General features: G+C 41.4%; 1 protein-coding gene and 1 long non-coding RNA gene across 8 annotated transcripts in view; one reads left to right on the forward strand and one right to left on the reverse strand.

The window, feature by feature from the left end:
- HACD2 (3-hydroxyacyl-CoA dehydratase 2) overlaps nt 1-17,073 on the reverse strand; it is a 93,484-nt gene extending 76,411 nt beyond the window's left edge. Inside the window, exons 1-2 of one of the 2 annotated variants that reach the window (XM_031009816.2) lie at nt 16,445-17,073; nt 13,765-13,882 (exon numbers count right to left, since the gene is read on the reverse strand). In XM_031009816.2, coding sequence (XP_030865676.1) covers nt 13,765-13,882; nt 16,445-16,599 — 273 coding nt within the window. In that variant the 5' untranslated portion in view covers nt 16,600-17,073. Of the gene's footprint in view, nt 1-13,764; nt 13,883-15,973; nt 15,993-16,444 lie in introns of those variants that run through there. The other variant, XM_063704118.1, reaches the window with a different exon arrangement.
- The window catches only part of LOC109026302 (uncharacterized), a 46,450-nt gene continuing 36,623 nt past the window's right edge, over nt 17,054-26,880 (forward strand). Inside the window, exon 1 of one of the 6 annotated variants that reach the window (XR_010132912.1) lies at nt 17,054-17,373. This is a non-coding gene — a long non-coding RNA (uncharacterized lncRNA). The remainder of the gene's footprint in view (nt 17,374-26,880) is intronic. The other 5 variants (XR_008678690.2, XR_008678692.2, XR_002005295.3 and 2 more) reach the window with 5 other exon arrangements.

Genomic DNA, 26,880 nt, shown 5'->3' on the forward strand with positions numbered 1-26,880 from the left:
TAACCAGCCTCCCAGTCTTTGGGGTTCAACAGTCCTTCCTTCCCCTCATCCTCAAGTACAACCAGTTTCTAAGTCCTGCTGGTGATTCTGGGGTCTGTCTTCCCCATTTTTATTTCCAGTGCCTTGAGTGAGACTGCCATCTCCACTCCATCTCAATGGCCATCCAACTGGCAAATTAAGTCCTTCTAAATCCCCTTCCAACTCATCCTTTATATAGCAGTGATTTAACTCTGGTGGTGGTGGTGGCAAAAAAGTAATTTGAAGCCATTTATAAGATTGATTTAATGACCAAAGCTTTTCTAGATGATATAACCTAACAGCTACTGTAGGGCATTTCAGAATTTTTACATTTCTCTAGCAGTCTTTATATTGTTTGATCCTAACAATTACCTGGCAGATAGGCAGGACAGAAAATCTCTACTTGCAGACAAGAAAACCAAGGCTCAGAGAAGCCACACAACTTGCCCAGGGCGGTAAATCATGGTCAGGACCAAGAACTTAGGTTTTATTTCTACTCTATCATATTATTTCATTGTGCATTAGTTATGAGAGATCTACAGAGTCAGACTTGACAAGACTTAGCTTATCTAAAACATGCCTGAGCCTGATAAGGCTCTGTGCCTTATCAAAAACTACTATTTCACTCAGTTTGTGGGGGAGGGAAGTGGGGAGATTGGATTAAAAAACCAAATCAAGCTGCACAATGTTGCTGGTAACTGACAGGAGAACAAAATAATTACCACATTGCAAATCTTACAGTCTTTTTCAATAGAAAACACTGTTAAGTAGATACTAAAGTGTAAATATGATAAGCTACACCTCCTGCTGCAAAGTTCAGGAGAACTAAAAGACAGATCTAGATCAAAATGGGGAATGAAAAACATTCTTTGAAACAAGAAGACAGATGACAGTACCTAGACAGAAAACCTGTTCATTTTTTTTGGACACAGGATCTTATTCTGTCACCCAGGCAGAGAGCAGTGGTGCAATTACAGCTCCCTGCAACCTCAACCTCCTTGGACTCAAGCGATCCTCCCACCTCAGCCTCCTGAGTAGCTGGGACTACAGGCAATTGCCACTACGCCTGGCTAATCTTTGTATTTTTTGTATGGACAGGCTTTTGCCATGTTGCCCAGGCTAGTCTTGAACTCCTGGGCTCAAGTGATCCGCCAGCCTTGGCCTCCCAAAGTGCTGGGATTACAGGCATGAGCCACTGCACCCGGCCCAGAGAACCTATTCTATCCATGTATGCAGCAAGACACCCAGACTGGCCGGGCATGGTGGCTCACGCCTATAATCCCAGCATTTTGGGAGGCCGAGGCAGGCGGATAACCTGAGGTCAGGAGTTTGAGACCAGCTTGGCCAACATGGTGAAACCCCATCTCTACTAAAAATACAAAAAATTAGCTGGGCGTAGTGGCGCATGCCTGTAGTCTCGGCTACTCAGAAGGCTGAGGCAGGAGAATTGCTTGAACCCAGCAGACAGAGGTTGCAGTGAGCCGAGATAGCGCCACTGCACTCCAGCGTGGGCAAGAGAGCAACACTCCGTCTCAAAAAAAAAAAAAAAAGACATCTGATTAGCAACAGGACACTGCAGGAGAGGACACACAGCAATGAATGGCTAGCATGTCTTCTTTGCATGACAGAACAGTAGGTCTCAGTCCTCAGATGCACTCTCCCCTTTTTAATCACACATATTTTATAATGCCTCCTCTACCATTCTGAAAAGAAATTCATAGATAAAACGACCTATCTACACAAAATTTTCAAAAGCAAATAAATACAATGTCCCAATTGATATGCAAAGAAGAAATAAAAAGAAAGTAATTTATTTTTCAAAATACGTATTTCAACTTGTAAATGGGGACATAATGATGCAGTCAGATGTACATAGTAAGTTATGATAAGTTTGGATTTAAAAATTAGAGTAACAGAAACCACCGTGGACAAGCACAGGAAAATAAAAGGGCAGATGTAGAGGTACAGCCTAATACTTGGAAAAAAGAGTATTAATAATAGAAATAAAGAACTAACCTTATACAAAGTTGGAATAACATGCCAAAGTAAGTAACAATTAAGTAGAGAAATTGAAGGAGTACATTACTATTTCAAATCAGCTAGGTCTTATTTATTTATAAAGTGTCAAAATAATCTAAATAATCTCCTAGGTTATGTCATGGGATGAGGTCGAAGGAAGGTATCACAGAAAATCTATCCTTCTGCCTTGAAATCCTATTGAGACATACAATCAGTGTATGGTCTGTAAAAAGACCTTGAAAATGTATTCTTTAAATGGTGCAACAAGGAATAGGAGAGGAATTAGATGTAAAAAACTGTAATGCAAGAGGCAATAAAGCCATTGTGTAACAGGCGATACTTTTAGGACAAAACAGAAGACGAGCTATCCCAAAATAAAATTTACATTTCACAACCTAGATTTCATACCATTACACACACACACACACACACACACACACACAGGCAATAATATGAAATATTAGTCTATATTAAAGAAATCCAATGAAATCCCTACATATTATGTGTCTCCAATAATTTAATAATTGAAGTCTAAACAGGAATCTCAAAACTGATTTTCAATGATTTTCACTACTGCGCTGAAATCCTTTTCAACTAAATATGCAAACTAGAAATGCTGTAATGCTTACAGAACAGAATGTGCAGAGAGAATAAATTACTTAATTATTTTGAGACAATACCTTCATTTCACTTAAGCTTCTCGCTTCATACCAATGATGGTGGTAGGGCAGCATTCTTAAGGCGATCCCCCACAATTACTGTTCCTTGGCTATTCAATCAAACACCAATCTAGGTACTGCAGTGTAGGGATTTTGCAAGTGTAATTAAAGTCTCAAGTCAATTGATTTGAAGATACAGATATTATGTGGGTGGACCAGACCCAACCAGATGAGCCCTTTAAAAGCAGTTTCCTCTGGCTGGTGGCAGAAGGGGAAGTCAGAGATATTCAAAGAACAAGAGGGATTCAGCAGGCCACTCTGGCTTTGAAGCTGCAGGGGAGTCACGTGCAAGGCCTGGAGAGCAGCCTCTAGGAATGAGGAGTAACCTCCTACTGACAGCTAGCAAGGAAATGCAGACTTCACACCTACAACTAGATTCAGCCAATAACCTGGATGAGCTTGAAAGTGGATTCTTCCCCTGGAGCCTCCAGATAAGAAATCAGCCAGCTTGGCTGACAACTTGATTTCAATCTTATGAGACCCCCGAGCAAAGAACCCAGTCAAGCCCAGCTTCTGACTTAGAGAACTGTGAGCTAATCGATGAGCATTGTTTTCACAGCTGCCAGGTTTGTGGTATTTTTGTTTTACAGCAACAAAAACTAAGACCACAACCTTCTTCTAACTTAATAAGCTTTTCAATTTTTCCTGAAGATTTTTCAGCATTAATATGTACTACAAAATGGTCCATTTATATTTGTAGAGGGGTTGGCCTGGGGAGATATGCAGAAGCCAAGGAGGATGCAGAACAAATCTTCATGAAGTTAGACTATCTACATATCGTAGGACATCTAGCCAGTAGCATCTCCAGTCATTGTGGCAATTGAAATACCCTCACAATTTTCCAAAATGCACTCTGAAGTGGTGAAGTGAAGTAGTGGCACTGCTTTGTTGAGGTCCACCAAGAATCACTGGACAAGAATAAGCACACCTCATCAAAAAAAAATTAGATGACTTGCCATATTCAAAATCTCCCTTGAAAATACATGTTGCACCAGGCACAGTGGCTCATGCCTGTAATCTTAACACTTTGGGAGGCCAAAGCAGGAGGATCACTTGAGGTCAGGCGTTCAAGACCAGCCTGTACAACACAGTGAGACCCCCATCTCTACAAAAAATTTTAAAAACTAGCTGGGCCTGGTGGCATGTGCCTGTAGTCCTAGCTACTTGGAAGGCTGAGGCAGGAGGATCACTTGAGCCCAAGAGGCTGAGGCTGCAATGAGCTACAATCATGCCACCGCACTCCATCCTGGGCAACAGAGCAAGACCCTGTCTCAAAGAAAAGAAAAGAAAATATGAACCATAAACTCCTCTCTCCTCTTGTGTCCCTTCCATTTCCACTGGCAATAAACTGATTTTAGTTTTAAAATTCAACCTCAATGTAAAAATGCCATTTGCACAATAAATTACTTGGAAACATCTTTTCAAAGTTTCTAAAATTTGAACTAGAGGAATTATTTTTGTAGGTTACCAACAATTCTGTTCAATTTCATTTTTAATCCAAGGTAAAACAATAACAACAAAGCCCCAAAAAGTTTAACAAGTCTCAAAGGGAATAGAAACCCAAGCAGCTTTCAAGACCTCAGCTGCAGCCCATGGACTTAATGTGATTCAGCTACAGTGATTCCCCATCTCTGTCTTTCAATTCAAAATTCCAAATTCTTGGGAGGAAAAAAAAAACCTGACTAGCCCACTCTGGGTCAGTTACGCACCCCTGGATCAGCCAGCTATGGCCTAAGATGCAGAGTCAGGGAATAGAGATGTAGCTGCTAAGGGTCCAGCCTTGAGAACCAGACAAATTCCAGAGAGGATACGCTGAGCTGGGCAGCTCCACAGACATGTCCACCACACTTGTTTTACGGTGCAGAGGTCCATAACCAATTTGAGTTACATCTACCAATATTTGATTTGTTTTAGGAATTATCATATTCTACACATATATGATTTCATTCTTGCTTAAAACTTAATAATAATAATAATAATAATAATAATAAGATAGTCTTCAAGGATAGACACCAAAATGTTAACAGTGGTTATCTTTAGATTATGACTGCTATGCATTTTCTTCTGCATCTGAATTTTTTCTACAATGAATATATAGTACTTATTACTGGGGGAAAACACCTTTCCACTCTCTTCTGGTTTCTATGAGGATGGATTTCCACCACATAGTACTAGTCTCCTTTAATTACTTTACCTCTGGAAAGGATGACTCATTTGAGCGTAAATTTGGGAAGAATAAATGGGGTGTGTTCAATTCAGCTCCACTAGAGAGGTTTCATAGAGAACCTCAAGTTTTCATGGTTTCTTCTAAGACAGCCCATCTGCTGCTGCTCAGGACAGGGTGAGTGGTGAGTCTAACTGTGGAGTTCAGTTAGCAAACCCATTTGACTCGCACACTAAAGCATGTCCTCAGCCTTTATCACTAATAAAGGTGATTTTTAGGATCCTTATGTAACTCCTTTGAGTTATTGCTCAATGTTCAGAACATAAACAAGCAAAAGGGTGTTGGTTATTCACTGGGCTCCCTCAGACTCCAAACATGTTTTCAAAATCCTTTTACATCCAATTTTTAAGGACGAAAGAGGTAAAAAGATTCCTCAATTATCATTATTTTTCCTTTATCACTTAATTTCACCTTTCTTGCTATTTCCACCCCTATAATTTACTAACTCATTATTTGCTTAATTTTCATATTTTGATAGTGAAATGTTGAAGTCTCACAGAACTTAAAAGTGGGGAAAAATGTAAGGTCACCTAATCCAGTGTATTCACTGCACATAATGAATTGAGGGCGAGAGAGGTTAAGATCAAGGTCACAGGGCTAATTAATGGCAAAACCAAGTCTTCATACCCAAACCGTGACACCTCTTAAGAACAATTCTATTTTTTAACTTCTATAGCATTTCTGCCAGCTTTTTACATATTTTGTTTCTCTGTTCAGATAATCATTCATTCATCATATGATTTCACCAACATGTGTCTCCCATGTTCTTGCTACTGACAAACTGTGAACTAAGGTTCTCTTCAGCTTCTGCTCCGAAATCAACTTTATCTTATGCTGTAACTGGGTAGTCCTGCTTTTCTTGACACTTGGTCATGGCAAGCTGGTTTGTCCCTTAGTAAACTTAAAGTCAGTCTCATAAACAACAGATTGTTAGACTTTAGTTTTTAACCAGTAACCATCATTTCATCTTTTTATCTTGATAAATTTAATCAGTCCATTTGCATAAACATAAAAAATGATGTATTTTTACTATACTCTATTATGCTATAGGTTTATTATTCTCCTGCCATTAAAAAAATTAACAGGATTTGTAGATGTAAAACTCTATTTCTCTTTAAATCGAAAAATAAAATAAGCTGCCTATTGTCTTCCTTTTTCAAAAAACTTTAAAATCTTATTTTCCTCATTCATCTTGTTTTCAATTACATATAATATAGAATTTTATTTTTAAAAATTATATGTTTCATGTAAGTGATATATAAATATATACTAAAGTATATTAAAAGTGGTAATCTTTTACTCCCCCCTTGCCCCAAAATACCACGCCCCTCCAGAGGTAAGCTCTAATTAACAGTTTGATATATACTCTTCCATACCTTTTTCAGTATCTGCAATTGTGCTTTTATTCTCTATTGATTTTCCTAATCTGAAAACATCAGCATATAACTATTCTCATTATTATCAATTTAAAAATTTATGAACTCTGGAGTGATACAAAATTTACATCGTTATGTTTATCCTCCTTCCCACTTCATTCTATCCTGGTAAAATCTGAAATATCTTATGGGATTCCACATGATCACACTGCATTCTGTACCGTGGTCTAAAGGCTTATACTGTGCGGCCACTAGCCATATGTGCCTATTTAAACTTAAATAAAGAGTAAATAATTTTCATTTTTTGTTTTGGAAAACAGGGTCTTGCTCTGTCTCCTAGACTGGAGTGCAGTGGAGTGACCATAACTTACTTCAGCCTGAAACTCCTGGGCTCAAGCGATTCTCCTGCCTTAGCCTCCCGAGTAGCTAGGACTAATATGCGCCACTGTATCCGGCTAATTTTTTAAATTTTTTAAATTTTTTGCAGAGGCGAGGTCTTGCTATATTGCCCAAGCTGGTCTTGAACTCCTGGCCTGAAGCGATCCTCCCACCTTGGCCTTCCAAAGTGCTGGGATTACAGGTGTCAGCCACCACTCCTGACCAAAAGTAAATAAAATTAAAAACTCAGTTTCTCAGACCCACTAGCCACATTTTAAGTGACTAGTGGCTACTGTTTTGGACAGCGTTCCAACGTTATCACTGCAGAAAGTCCTATTGGACAGTGCTAGTCTGAAAACTTGGTTAATTTTATTTATTTATATAACAGTTACTCTTTGATAACAGCTAACTACTCTGATTAAAGTTAAACACTCTTTGGTAAGGTGCTTTCAAAGTTCCATTAGCTTTTCTAAGTGTTTTCAAAATGTTTCCAGCTGTAGGAAACTGCATGGTCTGTTATCCAGGAACCTAATATTTCCTACTACACAGGGATTTTTTCTTCTTTCAAGTTTAAGGTCCCAAGTTGTTTTTAACTATTACATTTTAAAATCTGCTCTTTTATACTGGAAATTGTTTAAGTACTCAGGAAGGGAACAAATTTTTTTGTTGTGGAACACCATAAACTCTCACTAACCATAGTGAGGTGGCCTTTCAGTTCAGCAAAGTTTTCTATAACTTTTCTCCCTGATTATTCATAAGCTGTATATTCCAACCTTTTCTACTTCCTCTGGTAGTCTTACTTTTTGAAAGCTTATACACCCTCATCAGGTTTTCTAGATACATTGGTTCTATACATATTGTTTTTCTGTTATAATGTTTTGTAATGTTTCTTTTACATGGTGAACTTTGAAAATTTCCCTATGACTTCTGTTCTGCAATTGATTTTATATGAGAATGTGAGTGGAAACTCCCGCCTTTTTTGAATCTTCAGTATCACCTATTTCTTGCACTGTGGCTCCTTCGTGCCCTATATTGCCACCACTGATATTTTTAGTTCTTTTTTTTTTTTTTTAATTTCAGTACGTTCCCTTCTACAGATGTTAGCTATTGCACCTCTTTGAATACCACATCAATTTGCTTCTGTTTGCTTGAGTCACCAAGCAGTGAGGCCTGTGTGGGTGGGTTCCTGTTTCCTTCCAGCTCCCTCTTCCCTTCTAATATTGTGACACTTATTAATTTTAATCAAGTTAGAGTTTTCCTCTGGTTTTCACACTGTTTGAGAAGCTGGTTTTTCTGGGATTTGTTGTCATTCCCATTTGTGTTAGATATCTACACTACGACTTGCTCTTGCTTGCTTTTCAAAAGCCTCTTTTAGAGATGTGTTTCCTCAAAATGGGTCCAGAATAAAAGGAGCCTAACACATGCATGTAGCTTGCATTTCAGAAGTTCCTTTTTGAGACTATTACTGTGAAATCAGAATGTTTCCACAAGAAGGAAAAATATAACAGACAATGGTTATGTCCTCAAACCAGTTCACAAAAGCAGTCTGAAGCACAATACCTCCATGGCAAAAATCAGTTAGTGTTTGAGCCATAAAGAAAGAAAAACTGGCAGGGAGATAAGAAGGGATCTTTCTTCTTAAGGACACTGCAAGTTTCTAAGACTTTGCTGTATTTTATAGAAATACCCAAAATCAGTTTCCTATTCATTAAAGGATCTCAAGAGCATTGTGAAGTGAGGTCTGCAGAGTGAGACCGGAACACACAGATGAGGCTGAGAAAGTGGTGGGGTTAGGAGACTAACAAAAGCTGTCTGCTGTCTCCCACCACTTCTCCAGACCCTGCCCTAGATCAATTCTAGGACACGATCAGAAATGAGATTGGGTTGTTTATTCATTTTTGTAGATAAGGGGTTTTAAGTAGAAGAAAGATCTGGAAGAGAATGGGAAGAAAAGGGAATTCCTGTGGTCCATCAGGAAGTCCCAGATGCACAATGGTAGGTAAATGTCATATACAGCAATGTACATATGTTGAAGATAGCCTGTATCAATCTCAACAGTTAACCTCTTTGCAGAGCAATCTTTAACCCATTTGAAATCTCACTGTCAATCACAGAGGCATATCCAGTCATGAGTATTTGAAAGTGTCTTTGGCCGGGCGCAGTGGCTCACACCTGTAATCCCAGCAATTTGGGAGGCCGAGGCTGGCGGATCATGAGGTCAGGAGATCGAGACCATCCTGGCTAACACAGTGAAACCCCGTCTCTACTAAAAATACAAAAAAAAGTTAGCCAGGCGTGGTGGGGGGCGCCTGTAGTCCCAGCTACTCGGGAGGCTGAGGCAGGAGAATGGCGTGAACCCGGGAGGCGGAGCTTGCAGTGAGCCGAGATCGCGCCACTGCACTCCAGCCTGGGCGATGGAGCGAGACTCTGTCTCAAAAAAAAAAAAAAAAAAAAAAAAAAAGAAAGTGTCTTTGCTATAATTACAGTCTTATGTTAACCAAAGATATTCAGAAACCCAAATTCTCTCAGACACAATTTTAAACTACCATAACTGCATTAGTCCACTAATTTTTAATCTAACTATACTTGACAAATATGCAAAGATAACATCTGCCTTATCAATGAATATCATGGACTCCAAAAATTGAATAAAGTAGAAAACACCCACAGCTCATTACAGAGGAACTCGTTTTTTAAAAACTGACATATAATTCACATGCCACAAAATTCACAATTTTAAACTGTACAATCTAGTGGTTTTTAATATGTTCACAGAGTTGTGCACCCACCACCACTATTTCAAGAACAATATCATCACCTTAAAAGGAAATCCTGTACCATTAGCAGTCACACCCCACTCTCTCTCCCCATAGCCCCCAACAATTCCTCTACTTTCTGTCACTATGAATTTGCCTATTCTGGATATTTCTTATAAATGAAATCATACTATTTGTGACTTTTTGTATCTGCCTCCTTTCACATGCATTTTTTCAAGATTTATCCAGGCATATATCAGTAATTCATTTGCCTTTATTAATTTTATGAATGTTTATATCCATAGACCACATTTTATCCATGAGTAGCATTTTATTTATAGATACTTTTTTTTTTGGAAATGGGGTCTTGCTCTGTCACCCAGGCTGGAGTGCAGTGGCACGATCATGGCTCACTGTAGCCTTGAACTCCTGGGCACAAGTGATCCTCCCACCTCAGTCTCTGATTAGCTGGGACTACAGGCATGTGCTACCATGCCTGGCTAATGTTTTAATTTTTTGTAGAGATGGGGTCTCGCTATGTTTCCCAGGATGGTCTTGAATTTCTGGCCTTAAGCAATCCCCCCACGTCAGCCTCCTAAAGTGCTGGGATTACAGGTGTGAGCCACGGTACTCAGCCAGGCTTCCTTTTGTACCTCGCTACTACATGCTCCTTTGTACTTGCTTGGTAAATGTTTTTATGTCTTTTAAAAAGCAAAGTGTTATTATTTTCCTAAGAAGATGTGAAATTGGAGAACAAGTAATTTCGATTTCCTTTTTAAGTAAACTCCCACAGAACCTAATAAAGAATAACATTTAGCATAAAGAGATATAAATGAGTAGCTGCCTTCCCTGGATTCATTTTCTCCTCCTGTAAACAGGATATATGTCAACACTAATAATTCCCATCAGGATAACTTATGTGTAATTAAACAATACCACACACATCTAATTATTACAGTGTAGATGGGGTAGGCAATGAAAAACTCCTCAACCACAGAAATTGTGGTTTTAGCAAGCCTGCTCTATCGCCCAGTCCAAGGGATTACTTCCATCACTGACCTTTGCAACGTTAATTGCCTGCATGTTCCTGGGAGTCTTCACTTCCTTATGCACAGACCTTTTCCCAAAATCAAATCCAGGATTTGTCACTTAATTGGTTCTTAGTGGGGATAACAGAGATAAAACCAAAAATCCAAGATATTTTCCTAAATCCCTATTAAAAATTCTGTAAGGATAAACAGGCTAATCCTTCAAAGTCTAAGACTTGGTTCCTGAGTGGATTTTAAAGTATGACACTGTTTAATGTCCCTACCTTCCATAAGATATACTTAAATTTTAAAAATTATACTTCTAACATTACCCAGTTTTTTTTTTTTTTGAGACAAGGTCTCACTCTGTCATCCAGGCTGGATTGCAGTGATGCAATCATAGTTCGCTGCAGCCTCAAACTCCTGGGTTCAAGCTCAAGCCTCCCATTTCAGCCTCCCAAGTAGCTGGGACTACAGGTACCCACCACCCAGCCCAGCTAAAAAAAAAAAATTTTTTTTTTTGTAGAGATGAGGTCTTGCTATGTTGCTCAAGCTCGTCTCGAACTCTTGCCCTCAAGTGATCCTCCTGCCTTGGCCTCCCAAAGCTCTGGGATTGCTGGGACTATAAGCATGAGCCACTGTGCTCAGCCCTAATATTATGATGTCTTAAAGAGATAGAAACCTCTTTAAATTATTGAAGTATTCCAAGTGGGGACAACCCCCTACTATATCAAGTACTGGGAGTCTGATGGTCTTGACTCCAAATTTGCTTCTCTGTAGCTTGTGGGAACTGTACTGGCCAAGGCTCTGAAAGAGAAAGTACTACTTATTTACTAGTGTCCACTTCCAAAAAAAGTTCAAGCCTCTAAGTTTAAAAAATGGTTCACATTAGGATTTGTTAAAATTTCCTCACACTCAAATGGTTAGGGTAGTAAGGGACTTTAGAAATCTACTTTAACCTAATTATTTACAAATGAAAAGGAGGTGGATAAGAGAGAAAAGACTTGCCCAAATCTATAGAGTCAGTTGGGAAAACTATTATACTTAAAATAAAAAGGTACTCAGGCTTCCAGCTGGAAGCTCATTTCATCATACCACCTACTTAAAATGCCTAAGTTTGGACACTATTGAAATTCCTCTGTGTTTCAGCGAGCCGAGATCCCACCACTGCACTCCTGCCTGGGCAACAGAGTAAGGCCCTGTATCAAAAAAAAAAAGAAAAAAGAAAGAAAGAAAAAAAGAAATTCCTCTGCCTTCTAAGAGAAAAAAACAAAAGCAAAATGGATAACTTTCTGATCTAGAAAGTGAGAGTGGATCCAGCCTGGGCAACACAGCCAAACCTCACCTCTACCAAAAATATAAAAATGAGCCAGGCACGGTGGTGCACGCCTGTGGTCCCAGCTACTTGGGAGGATGAGGTGGGAGGATGGCTGGGGCCTGGGAAGTCAAGGCTGCAGTGAGCAGTGATCACACCACTGCACTTCAGCCTGGGTGACAGAGTGACCCTCTCTCAAAAAAATAAATAAATAAAGTGAGAGTGGGCTGGGTGCAGTGGTTCACGCCTGTAATCTCAGTGCTTTGGGAGGCTGAGATGGGAAGATTGCTTGAGTCGAGGAGTTTGAGACCAGCCTGGGCAACACAGGGAGACCCTGTCTCTACGAAGTTTTAAAAATTATCCATGTATGGTGGTGCAAGCCTGTGGGCCCAGCTACTCTGGAAGCTGAGGTGGGAGGACTGCTTGGTCCCAGGAGTTCAAGGCTGCAGTGAGCCACGGCCATGATGGCACCACTGAACTCCAGCCTGGGCGACAGAGCAAGACCCTGTCTCAAGAAAAAAAAAAAATTGAGAATGAAAGGTAGAGGTATCACACTTCATTTCATGAGATAAAGAATTTTTTTTTTTTTTTTTGAGACAGAGTCTCGTTCTGTTGCCCAGGCTGGAGTACAGTGGCGTGATCTCAACTCACTGCAACCTTGCCTCCCGGTAGCTGGGACTACACGCCCATGCCACCACACCCGGCTAATTTTTGTATATTTAGTAGAGACGGGGTTTCACTGTGTTAGCCAGGACGGTCTCAATCTCCTCACCTCGTGATCCACCCGCCTCGGCCTCCCAAAGTGCTGGGATTACAGGCGTGAGCCACCGTGCCCAGCGAGATAAATGATTTTTTCTTAAGTATCATTCCACAGTTCAGGTTTTAAAAGTTGCCAGTAAAGTATAAATGTTATGATGGTCTTGCCTGGAGGCTAAGCAAAATGAACCAGATCTTCCCTGCAATCTGAAGGTTTTTCACCATAATGAACTATATGAACTATGGCAGCTATTGATTTTGTGTGCCCAAAGCTATCCCCATCCCTCTTTTCCATAAGCAAAGTCTATAGTCCCTTGGACAGAAGAATGGGCATGTGTCCTAAGATTGGCTAATCAAGCACCTCACATCACTGGCATAGTCTAAGTAGGGCCAACCAGAATCCTCCCTGGAAACTGTGTGACACAGACGCTGCAAAAAATAAACACCCTCCCTGTTTCCCACCATGTGGAGAGCCCAAGACCAACATTCAAAGAGAAACAGACAAGCAGAAATGAGAGAAAGCAAGAGAATCTGGCAGTGTCAACTCCTTGGTTCTCATTCCTGAGCTAGTTTCTTTGTAAATTAATCCTGTATCTGTATCAACTACAGAGGCCAGAAAATTCCTTTTTTGCTTAAAATAGTTTGAATTGGGTTTTTGTCCCTTGCAATTCCAAAATCCTAATCTATACTTACCCCAAGAGAGAGGGCTGGATATACATTGCCCTTAATGCAGGGAAATCAATACATTTTTGTTAAATTTTTAAAATTTGGACGCCTCTAGACAGGCTCTCTATTATGTCTTCTATCTATCACTTCCAATATCCTACACCCACCAACTTCACTATTTCTATTACATAAACCCTGAAAGCATCTGATTTTGCCAGTGCTTCCCCAGGATGTCCCTAGAATTTTTAAAAATCCTAATATAAGCTTGCTTCAGTTGATTTCCCAAAAAAGTCAAATATAAAATACATTCAAGGTAACCTAAGTTAAATGAGATTTTACCCAATCTAGAACATCAAAAAGCCTAGGTATCAACACTTTAGTATGTGAGGAGGCAAAATTTCAAAATTTAACATGAATCCAAAGGGGGTATGCTACTTCAATACAATTTAGTTGCATGTTTTTCTTTATACCAATGGAAATCAATAACAACAATAAATCTCAGGACCTACCTCCAATAAGGCTCCAGTTTGAAAGAATTTCAAAGGCTTTTCAATTGAATAATAAAGGCTATGGTAGCTACCCTTAGCCAGGTATGCTCGGACCAGACCAACCGCTATAACCAGCCACCTAGTAAAAGAGAAAACAGCAATCAGGAAAAAATAAAAATAAAAAAAAGGAGCATTTAGGTTAACAGACAGCTGTGGCAATAAAAGATATTGCTAAAAGTGACCTCAAGCATGAGTAACCTGGATTTATGGACGATAGCTCTCAAATGCCAAGCTGTAATGCACTGAAATGTTGCAACACCAACAGCACCTTACCAAGAGGGCTCAGTGAAAGCATAGTGGCACCTCACCCATCTGGAGCTCATTTTTTTTGGCAACTTTGCTATTGAGATCAAGGCCAAAAGGAAAGGAATAAGCTAAAATGGTCCTTGTGCCACTAAATCAGGTGCCAAGAAAATCTAAGACGAGAAAAAAACAGTTAAAGGAAAATTTTAAACAGCCTGTGCAGTTAAAGGGTTTTTAATAATTACAGGGTGGAAAGAAGATGCTTTAAATTATTGTTATAATTGTCTCACTGGAACAATTACCCATACCTTAAAATCTATCCTTTTAAAATTACGAATAAAGGGCTCTTGCTAAAAAAAAAAAAAAAAAGTTTTTTAGCCAGATTTCCTAAAATCAATGCAGAAATGAAAGCCAGATCAATACAAACCACAAAACAGGAAAGCACTTAAGCATACAGCTGTGAATGTTATATTTTTGTTCCATTGTCCTTCTCAAAAATAAACATAATGTTCTGTTAAGTTCCATAATAAAACAAATGGACCTTTTTATTAAGGTATGTCTCCTGGAAGGATTTAGATAAATGTATATTATCAACTAGGCAATGGGGTGTGTGTGGTCTATGCTATTTCCAAAAACTATCACATAAGGACATCAAGTAAGAGTTTGTAAAAGAAGAAATTATTTAATGGTGTAACTGGTACAACCATTAACAGCCTTAAAAAAAAAGCTTACTTTGCTCTCACAATCCCAATTTATCTTCCTGGTTTAAGATACCACTCCTTACCCTCCACCCCATTCTCTATGTTCATTGCTCAGGAATAGACTTCTTTCTTCTTACCAATGTACCTCAAAATCCCTCTCCAGTCCAATGCCCTCACCGGCTCTTGCTAAGACAACAAGAATTTTATATATAAATATTAATACACACAGTGAGATTCCTGGATGTTTTTTTAAAAATCAATCTATGTGACCACTGATGTGATATAAAGCTTGTATCTGTACTAGTTCTTCATTGACCTGTGAGTCAAGAGAAATGATTTCTAGATCTGGAACTTCTACTAACAAGTTCTATGATCTCATGCAAGTCACAACTTCTCTGAGCCTAGGTTTCAACACCTACCATTTCTAATACTAGCAATACATATATGATCCTCCCATGATATATTTTCTTTTTCGTGAAAAAAAAAGCAAGGTGCTGAACTGTAAAAATATTAATATATTGGCATTTGTCTTATTTTAAAAAGGGATAGGGGGATGTATAAACATATTTGCTTGCATCAGCATCTTAAGGATACACAAAATTAACTGCCTCGAGGGAGGGGAGCTGGGTAGAAGGGAAAGGTGGGAGGAAAGATTTTCACTGTATTCCCTTATATTTTTCATTTTTAACCCTACCAATGTATCACCTACTTTAAAACTAAATAAAAATGGATGTTCACCATACAATTCTTTCAACTCTTCTGTATGTTTGAAATTTTTCATAATAAAATGTTAGGACTTCTTAAAAAATTACAAATGAAGATAACTTAAAAATATATAACTAATTGTCTGATGCTGTGATACTCCTCACCAAAATGACAAGATAAAGAATTGCAGAGCTGAAGGAACCTTCATCACCCAGACCAACCCTTTAGTTTTACAAATGAAAAAACGGAGGCTAGAGAAATAAGATGATTTATCCAAAGTCACACAGCTAGTTAGTGGCAGAGCTTGAACTAAAAACCCGCCGGGATAAGGGATGGACTGAAATGAAAGAGACAGAAGATGGGTAAAACCGTTTCGAGGGTCCATTCTCCCCCTTTCCAGTAACTCTGCCTTCTACTCCCCAGTTTCTTCCCCACCCCAACCCATCCTAAAAGTCTAAACTCATCTAAAGCCCAGCTCTGCTCATGTCGCTGGCCAAAAACTTTGAACGCTTTCCCAATACCTTTCAGATTAAAGCGCAGCCCAGATTTTGAAAACAGCCGCCCAAATGAATGGTCACTCTGCAGCCACAGCTCCTCCACTCCCCATGCTGGCGCCGTTCACCATCCGAATCTGGCCGCCCAGGACGGGCTCCGCGCCGCAGGTCGTCCGGCCGCTGCCCCCGGCCCCGCACCTGTGGCCAGCCCCACCTTTCCTCCCGCGGCCCTCGCGAGCCAGCGCCCGGCAGCCGTCCCCGCGCCCCAGTGCCTGGGAACTTGGCTCGACCCCCGGCGCAGGAGGGAGCTCGCGGGCAGCTACCGGGGCCGATTCAGCGCTCGGCCGCCCTCAGCGCCCAGGTACCGGGTCCCGGGCACCGCCCGCCGGGAATGCACTGCCTGCGGCGGGCCGCGCCGATCCTATCCGCCCCGCCGCTGGCCGCAGGGCTCCCTCCCCGGCCGCGCTGGCTCCCCGCTTCCCCGAGCCCCAGCCTCACCCGGCTGTCATCACCACATTGTAGATGACCAGGTACGCCGTGGCCAGGGGCCCCGGGCCCTTCTTCTTCCGCGTGCCGCTGGCGTCCCCGACCCCGGCCCTGCCACCGCCGCCCCCATTCCCCTTCACCGCTGCAGTCGCCGCCGCTGCCGCCATGTCAAGTGCCCGAAGCCCGCTCTCCTAGCGCGAGCGGCTCGGGCCGGACTACGCGAGGAGAGGGTGCGGAGGGAGGGACGAGGGGAAGGCGGGGCCAGGGCCGCGGGGCGGAGCCGGGACAGGGTCCACGGCAGCCGCCATCTTGGCTGAGGGCAAAGACGCTCCTGGCGCTCCCGTCTTTCGGCTTGCCTCAGTTGCCACTGCCATCTTGGATCAGGGTAATTCCCGCCTCTTGGGCGCTCCCGGTTACAACCTCGGCGCCATCTTGGATTAGTTCAATGTGGCCACCCTCGCCAGGCCCGCTGCTTCTGCCAGCTGAATGTTGCGTCGTCCCTCGCTATTCGCCCTCCTATAATCACTGCTTCCATGTTGAATCAAAACAATTAGGCTTTCGTTCTCCCTTCTTCAATGGCCCTATCTTCACACCTAAACACTATTGCTCCGGTATCCTGCCATTTTGGATCAGGGCGGTTGACGGTGGATTCACTTCCCATCAGCCCTTGAGGCTGCAGGGACCAGCCCTTTGCTAGGTGCGCTTAGCTTCCTAACCCGTAGCCGGGTTGGAGATTCCACCTCCAAAGTTTTCTTTCTGGCTTTTGATTTTACATTCCTAGTACAGTGGAGAAGCCTAGGCGGCCTAGAATCCAGTGTCGTCCGTGAGTGCTTGGCAGGTGTTCAAGTGCATCTTCCAGCCTGAGACCGCGTGGACTCGCTCATCGTGAGGGCGAGAGGAGGATAAGCCCATTGGGCTGTCGGCTGAGAGTGAGGTGCGGGGTAAGGGAGGAGATTTATAGCTATAGTGACTAAAAATAAAAGGATGTTGGCTTAGGTGGAAAACCTGTCTGCTTTGGGGAGCTGGAGCAGCTTGTGGGCATTGCTTCAACCAGCTGATCCCACTTTCCATTCATTGCTTTGTTTCAGGAGGTTCTTTATTTGTAAACGTCCCCTGCAATTTTTTACACACCCAAGCAGCTCCTTAAATGTATTACTGTATATGTGGTAGTATAAAATATTTATGGGTTCATTCCAGCAAGTGTTTATGGAGCGTCCACAAAGTTGCCCTGGAGTTCATGGCACTAACTGAAAGAGACAAAGTCGTCAGTCTCCCAGGTATTATATAGAGCAGCGGCCCCCAACCTTTTGGTCAACAGGGACCGGTTTCGTGGTGAGGGGGTGGATGATGGTTTCAGGATGATTCAAAGGCATTACATTTATCATTAGATTCTCATAAGGAGCACACAACTTAGATCCCTCCAATGCGCAGTTCACAATAGGGTCCCCGCTCCTATGAGAATCTGATGCCACCGCTGATCTGAGGGAGGCGGGGCTCAGGAGGTAATGCTCCCTTGCTTGCTGCTCACCTCCTGCTGTGCCTCCTGGTTCCTAACAGGCCAGGGACTGGTTCTATCCGCAGCCTGGGGCTTAAGGACCCCTGAGGGAACCAGACGAAAATGCTCGTATTAGTTGGTGAAAAGTGGTATCAGGAAGTTATTACAATAATCCAGCCATGGTGATAGTGGTGTGGGCCAGAGTGGTGGAAATCGAGGTGATGAAAACAACAATGAATTCTGTGCGTATTTTAGAAGTAGAATTATAAGATTTGTGGATATATTAGTTTTGGAGTGTGAGGTCAAAGGCGTTTTGAGCAATTTGTAAGAAACCATTTTTAAGGCAGAAGTCGGGAATTTTGTTTTTTATATGTTGAATTTGAAATCCTTATTAAACATCCAAGTGGAGAGGCTGGATAGACAATTAAATTTAGACCCTGAGGTTCGGGAAGGAAGTCCAATGGGCTAGAGATATAAATTTGAGAGTTGTCAACCTAAAATAATAAAAAAGGTAAGAATCTAGTTTAAAAGAAGTTTATTCAAGCATAAAGTTTGAAGATGGCTACCTGGGAGCATAGATTCAAGTTACCCTAAATATACACTCTGATTAGCAGCAGTTATGAGTGGGTTTTTAAAGGAAAAAGAGGCAGCTTCTAAGTTGTTTACTAAGAATTTACATTAAAATTACATTAGCTATTGACTGGCTATAAACTATTCTTTGTATCACAGATTCCAGGAACATGAAGATAATGGGTGAGGCTGCTAGTCAGGAACAAAATGTCTAAACAATTGCCCCCAGGCAAACTCTTGTCTCTCTGGGCCTGATAAGTTTTTGCATACTTCACATAGCTCAGACAGCTCAGAGCTGTTTGAACTATTATCTTTTCTCAGAGTTCTGAGGGTGGTGGTGGTATTTAAATCCATGACACTGTAATCACCCAGTACGTTCTTCCTGCCCACTGCACAGACAAAATCAATTCAGAGAGACCATGGCATTTCAATAAAGAATTTAATTGACATGAGATAGGTCTTGGAGATGGAGTTATTACTCCAAATCCCTCCCAAAATTCAGAGGGTAGGGTTTTTCAAGAATAGTTTGGCTAAGATCTGAGAGCTATAGTCAAAACAAAACAAAACACCCCCCCCCCGCCCCCCCCCCACACACAGTTTGGCAGGCAGGAGCCTGGAGGAATGGGTGCTGCTGATTGGTTGGGAATGCAATTATAGGGGTGTGGAAAATGGTCCCCCTGCACTGAGCGTGCTTCTGGGTGGAGGCCACAGGACTGGTTGAGCCAAGAGTCAGAGGTCTCAGTGGGGTCTTCAGCCATTCGAAATGCAGAAGCCTGAAAGTTTATCTCAAAAGGCCAATCTTAGGTTCTACAATAGTGAACTGGGGAAGCTGCAAATCTAGTGACCTCTGGAATAGTGGCTGGTAATCATTTAACTTAACAAAGCCTATGTCTTAGCAGAATTCAAGCTCCTCTTATCCTTCTAAGCTGGTGGCTTTTCATTAGTTTTACAAAAGTGGTTTAGTTTTGGGGAGGGGCTATTATCGCTTAAACTGTAAACTAAGTTTCTCCCAAAGTTAGCTTGGTGCAAGCCCAGGAATGACCAAGGGCAGTTTTGGAGGTTAAAGATGAGAAAGGAAAACCCCAGATTCACTGAGCCAAGGGGAAAAGTCAAGCTGGGAACTGGGTCACACAAACCTGCCTCCCATTTGGTTCCTAAATAAGATAGCTACAAAGATAAAAGCTATATACTTCCCTCACATTTTACCCACAAGGAAATTCCTTTTAGGCCCAAAGATCTTTACTCTAAAACAGTTCTGTTGAATTTCAACCTGGCAATGTAAGTTGATATCTTCACAGGTATGGGACATAGGACAGAATTCAAAGTCTTCCCTCTCCTCACCTGAGACAAATGCATATCTGATTGCTTCCTCTACCCTATTGTCTACGTTATCTTATGTAAAAATACAGATTAACTGAGCCAGACTAAGGCATGAATATTTCCTCCACTCCCCACTCACATGAAAATTGTGTATTCAAAAGGATGCAACTGTTTTATCTTTTTATCTACTGACACAATTTAAAAATATTTCTTGGCTGGGCGCCGTGGCTTGCGCCTGTAATCCCAGCACTTTGGGAGGCCAGGCAGGCAGATCAGGAGGTCAGGAGTTTGAGACCAGCCTGGCCAGTATGGTGAAACCCCATCTTTACTAAAAATACAAAAATTAGCTGGGTGTGGTGGCGTGCACCTGTAGTCCCAGCTACTTGGGAGACTGAGGCAAGAGAATCGCTTGGAGTTGGAGGTTGCAGTGAGCCGAGATTGCGCCGCTGCACTCCAGCCTGGTGACAGAGCAAGACTCTGTCTCAAAAAAAAAAAATTTCTCTTCCCCCAGTATCCACCCTTTCCCCGTTAAGTACTGAAACCCTGAAAATCATCTTTGGAGATAGGCATATACCTGCCTCCCTGGCATGCATCCTTTACTATGGCAAATAAACCTCCTAAAATGATTGAGACTTGCCTTGATCGTGTTCTTTGATTTACAGAGTCAAGGTGGGGGCTGGTTAGATCAGACCTCTCTCAGTCATAATTTTCTCACTGTTACAATTTTTGCAAAAGAAGTTTCAAGACCTCAAGAGATGAAGTGAGAGGCATAAGTTGACAATTGTCAGGGTCCCATCCTTTCCCGCCACTGCAGATTGTTTAGAGATTCTGTTGCCTTGTTTTCCTGAAATTTTTTTTTTTTCTGGAGACGAAGTCTTGCTCTTGTCCCCCAGACTGGAGTGCGATGGCACACTCTCGGCTCACTGCAACCTCCGCCTCCCAGGTTCAAGCAATTCTCCTGCCTCAGCCTTCCAAGTAGCTGGGATTACAGGCGCCTGCCCCCACGCCCGGCTAATTTTTGTATGTTTAGTAGAGACGGGATTTTGCCATGTTGGCCAGGCTAGTTTCGAACTCCTGACCTCAGGTGATCCACCCGCCTCGGCCTCCCAAAGTGCTGGGATTATAGGCATGAACCACCACACCCGACCTTCCTGAATTTTTTAAAGAGCAAGTTGGTGAGCCCAAATTGCACACTGTGATCAGAGGGCAAAAAAATTTCTTTGCAAAAGAAATAAAGAAGTGAACCATTTTACAAAACCAAATAATCATTCATCTAAAAGCTTCTTTCATACATTTGACTGATTTTTTTTTCAATATAATCTATTTAATGGGAAAGTAGGAGGAGGCAGGAATGCATAAAGTTCTGTTCAGTTGGAAATCAATTTAAAACTCAATGTATCTTCTTGCAGTCACTTAGGCCCAACTCCAGTCTGTTGTTTATAGCAGCAATCTCCAACCTTTTTGGCACCAGGGACTGGTTTCATGGAAGACAATTTTTCCGTGGACTGGGGAGGGAATGGTTTCAGGATGAAACTGTTTCACTTCAGATCAGCAGGCATTAGATGGAGCCTGCAACCTAGATCCCTCGCATGCATGGTTCATGATAGGGTTCGTGTTCCTATGAGAATCTAATGCCGCTGTTGGTCTGGCAGGAGGTGGAGATCAGGTGGTAATGCTCACTTGCCTGCTGCTCACCTCCTGCTGTGTGGCTGGGTTCCTAACAGGCCATGGACCTGTACCAGTCTGTGGCCCAGAGGTTGGGGACCCCTGCTCTACAGTACAGCCAAAGTGATCTTTTCCACATACAACCTTGTTCGTGTCTACTACCTTCCTCTGCCCCACCCATGAAGATATTTAAATGGCTTTTGATGACACTTAGGATAAAGCATAAAATATTTAATGTGGTATACAAAAATCTGCATAGACTAGACCCTATCTGCCTCCTCAGTCTCACCATGCCCCTCCTAGTCATACTGGCCTCATCTTAGGTCTTCCATCGAGCAGTACTACTTTTTTGCCTCAGGGAATTTGCACATGCTATTCCAATCATACCTTCCCAACAGTACCCCAAAGTCTTAACTCATTTCAGCATTAACTCAAAAGTCCAAGTTCAAAGTCTGATCTGAGACAAGGCAAGTCTCTTTCACCTACAAGCCTGTAAAATCAAAAACAAGTTAGTTACTTCCAAGATACAATGGGGGTACAGGCATTGGGTAGATGTTCTCATTCCACATGGGAGAAATTGGCTGAAACAAAGGGGCCACAGGCCCCATGCAAGTCTGAAACCTGGTTGGGCAGTCATTAAATATTAAACCTCTTAAATAATCTCCTTTGACTCCATGTCTCACATCCAGTGCATGCTGATTGAAGAGGTGAGCTCCTAAGGCTTTGGGCAGCTCTTCCCCTGTGGCCCTGCAGGGTACAATCCCAAAGGCTGCTTTCATGGGCTGGAGTTGAGTGCCTGAAGCTTTTCCAGGTCCAGGGTGCAAGCTGTTGGTGGATCTACATTCTGGGGTCTGGAGGAGAGTGGCCCTATTCTCAGATCCACTAGGTAGTACCCCAGTGGGGACTCTGTGTGGATGCTCCAACCCCACATTTCCCTTTTGCACTGCACTAGTAGGGGTTCTCCATGAGGGCTCCGCCCATGCAGCAGACTTCTGACTGGACATCCAGTCATTTCCATACATCCTCTGAAATCTAGGCATAGGTTTCTAAACCTCAACTCTTGGCTTCTGCACACTTGCAGGCCCAACACCACATAAAAGCTGCCAGGGCTTGGGGCTTGCACCCTCTGAAGCAATGGCCCAAGCTGTACCTTGGCCCCTTTTAGCCATGAGCTGGAGTGGCTGGGACACAGGGCACCATGTCTTGGGGCTGCACACAGCAGTAGAGCCCTGGGCCTGCCTAGCCCAGGAAACTATTTTTCCCTCCTAGGCCTCTAGGTCTGTGATGGGAGGGGCTGTCCTGAAGATCTCTGAAATTCCCTGGAGACATTTTTCCCCATTGTCTCAGCTATTAACATTCAGCTCCTTGTTACTTGTGCAAATTCCTGCAGCCTGCTTGAATTTCTCCCTGGAAAATGGGTCTTTGTTTTCTACTGCATGGTCAGGCTGCAAATTTTCCAAACTTTTATGCTCTGCTTCACTTTTAAACATAAGTTCCAATTTCAGATCATCTCCTTGTGAACGCATATGACCGTTTGCTTTCAGAAAAAGCCATGTGACATCTTGAATGCTTTGGTGCTTAGAAGTTTCTTCTACCAGATACCCTAAATCATCTGTCTCAAGTTTAAAGTTCCACAGATCTCTAAGGCAGGGGCAAAATGCTGTCAGTCTCTTTGCTAAAGCATAGCAAGAGTGACCTTTGCTCCAGTTCCCAATAAGTTCTTCGTCTCCATCTAAGACCATCTCAGCCTGGACTTCATTGTCCATATCACTATCAGCATTTTGGTCAAAATCATTCAACAATTCTCTAGGAAGTTCCAAACTTTCCCACATCTTCCCCATGTCTTCTTCTGAGCCCTCCAAACTGTTCTGACCTCTGCCTGTTACCCAGTTCCACACTTGCTTCAACATATTCAGGTATCTTTATAGCAGTGCCCCACTCCCAGTACCAATCTTCTGTATTAGTCCATTTTCACACTTTGATAAAGAACTACCTGAGATTGGGTAATTTATAAAGAAAAGATGTTTAATTGACTCACAGTTCTGCATGGCTTGGGAGGCCTCAGGAAATTTACAATCATGGTTGATACAATTAGGCTGTGTTTCCACCCACATCTCATCTTGAATTGTAGTTCCAATAATCCCCATGTGTTGTAGGAGGGACCCAGTGGGAGGTAATTGAATCGTGGATGCGGTTACCTCTATGCTGTTCTTGGGATAGTGAGTGAGACTCAAGCTCTGATGGTTTTATAAGCATCTGGCACTTCCCCTGCTTGCATTTGTCTCTCCTGCTGCCATGTGAAGAAGGATATGTTGGCTTCCCTTTCTACCATGATTGTAAGTTTCCTGAGGCCTCCCCAGCCATGCAGAACTGTGTCAATTAAACCTCTTTCCTTTATAAATTACCTAGTCTCAGATATTTCTTCATAGCAGTGTGAGAAGGGACCAATACAATGGTGGACAGCAAAGGAGAAGCAAGCACCTTCTCCACAAGGCAGCAGGAGAGAGAGAGAGAGCAAAGAAGGAACTGCCAAACACTTATAAACGTCAGACCTCGTGAGAACTCACTATCACTAGAACAGCATGAGGGAAACCATCCCCATGATCCAATCACCTCCCACCAGTCCCTCCCTCAACACGTGATGATTACAATTTGAGATGAGATTTGGGTGGAGACACACAGCTAAACCGTATCACTCCTTTTTTGCATTTATAATTTTTTAAAATATCACTAATTCTTCCCCCTCTACTCACTGGAATTTGTACATCTTGCTTCTCTTCTTTTATTGGTTACCATAGAAATTACAGCATGGATCATTAACTCATTAAAGTCTAATATTAATCAGTATCTTTATCATCTTCCTAAACAATACATAACCTTTCAAATCTGGTCATTTTTAATAATCCCTTGTTCCTTGCCTATATGAATTTTTATAAATATATAATACCATGTATCTGTCATGGCACATTGTACATAATAGTTTCACTGCCCTAAAAATCTGTGCTTTACCTATTCATCCCAAACCAGCCTCCTCCCACACCCATAGTAACCACTGATTTTTTTACTGTCTCTACAGTGTTGCTTTTTCCAGAATGTCATATAGTTGGAATTACACAGGATGTTGCCTTCTGTTGTCTTTTTTTTTTTTTTTCACTTAGCAACATGCACTTAAGGTTTGTCTGTGTCTTTTCATGGCTTGACAGCTCACTTCTTTTAATCACTGAATAATATCCCATTGCCTGGATGTACCTTCTTTTTTTTTTAACCTATTCACCAATCGAAGGACATCTTGGTTGCTTCCAAATTTTGGCACTTATGAATAAAGTTCCTATGAACATTCATGTGCAGGTTTTTATGTGGACATAAATTATGTTTATTATTTCATCTTTTATTTTCTTGAATATTTTATACAGGCTTATTTTATTTTCCCTATATGATAATTCCAATATTTGAAGTTTCTGGGGGACTAAATCTTTTTTTGTTGTTGTTGTTTTTGTTCACTGACTCATGGTGGCTTAATCTCCCTGTAATTTTTTATTGTGAGTTTATTTTATTGAATTTAAATCAATGGAAGTTCCAAGGGCCTACATTTGGGATGCTTTCCTTCAGAAGGACTTTTATATACCTCTGCTAAAAGCCAGATGGCATCCGGACCACTTTAGTGTGCCCTTCAAGGATCCTGGAGCTTCAGCTTCCTCATGTTGCCATGGCTCCAGGTTTAGCTTCTCATTCACAGAACTGGTGTTGGCATTTGCAACATAGTGAAAACTCCCATATCTAATTTTTTAAAAAAAAGAAATTAATGCAGAAGAATATTACTTCAAAGGTATAGAATTTTAAAACTATCAATATCACCAACCATAAATGAGAAGATTCGTACATTTGACTATATTAAAATAAAGAACTTTTGTTTGCCAAAAGATAGCATGAAATAAGCAAAAAAGCAAGGTACAGAGTACAAGATATTTGCCACATGTATAATTGATAAAGAATAGCCTCCAGGATATATGAAAACTCTTTCAAATCAATAATAGACAATCACATTGAAAAAAATGAGCAAAGACTTGAACAGAAGAAAATATAAATGGTCAATAAACATGCAAATATGCTCAGTCTCATTATTAATTAGGGAAATGCAAGTATAACCACAGTGAGATACCATTAACTATCCTCTAGATTGGCTAAAATTCAACAGTTTGATAACACCAATTGTTGGCAAGGATGTGATGCAGCAGAAACTCTTCAGACTGCTGTTGATTAATTGGTGTGTTCAGTTTGGGAAACAATTTGGCATTATCTAGTAAAGTTGAAGATACATATATCCCGTGATGGCTATTCTGCTGCCAGGTCGATGATCTTAAAGATCTCCTAGGATACATGCATCAGGATATTCAAAGCAGCATTGTTCATCATACCCCACACTGAATACAACACAATGTCTATCCACAGTAAAATAAATAAATACATCATGGTACATTCCTATGATGGGATACTTTACAGCAATGCAAATGAACAAATTGCAGTTCTACTCAACAACATGGATGAATCTCATAAACAAAATATTGAATGACAGAAGTAAGGCACAAAAGAATATACACAGTATGATCCATTCATCTAAAGTTCAAAATGAGGCCAAATGAAATGATGTTGTTTAGGGATACAGACACAGGTGGTAAAACTGTATAGAAAAGCCAAGAAAATGATTATTACAAAAGTCAGGATAGTGGATACCTCTGATGAAGAGAGAGGAGTTTATGACCAAGAGAGGACAAATAGCAGGGACTGGGAGAGGGTATGAGGAGGGGTTCTGGGAGTAGGAAATGTTTTATTTCTTCACATTGGTATGGTTCTGTAGGTTTTCCTTTCATGATGATTCATCAACATGTATATTTATGTCAGTTATATTTCATAATCGTTTTAAACAAAGGAATGATCAGCACAAGGAATGGCAGAGGTATGACATCCAGGAAAAGTGCACGGGTAGCTTCACCATTGTTGGTGATGTTCTTAAGTTAGGTGTGGATTCATGAGTGTTCATTTTTATGCTCATAACTTACATATAGTTTATATGTTAGATACATCTTATACGTTAAATATGCATAAGCAATTTATAATAAATTAAAAGCAGAGAGGAATCCTGATAGTAGGAAATAGGATGGTTTGCACCAGGATTGTCATCTAGGAAGCTATCGTATAGTTAATCTGGACATAATAAGAATGTTAGAGACTGGAGTCACTGCCATCTCTTTCAGGGAAGCCCTATTGACAGACAGGGGCCATATTTTCTACCATATTATTCTCATTCCCCTGACTACATACATAGATGCTAAGACTATGAAGCAAAATCATGAAATGTTTATCACAAAAGTCAGGATAGTGGATACTTCTGAACTGGAGG

This window comes from Gorilla gorilla, chromosome 2 (assembly GCF_029281585.2).
Source record: "Gorilla gorilla gorilla isolate KB3781 chromosome 2, NHGRI_mGorGor1-v2.1_pri, whole genome shotgun sequence".
NCBI classification, from domain to species: Eukaryota; Metazoa; Chordata; class Mammalia; order Primates; family Hominidae; genus Gorilla; species Gorilla gorilla.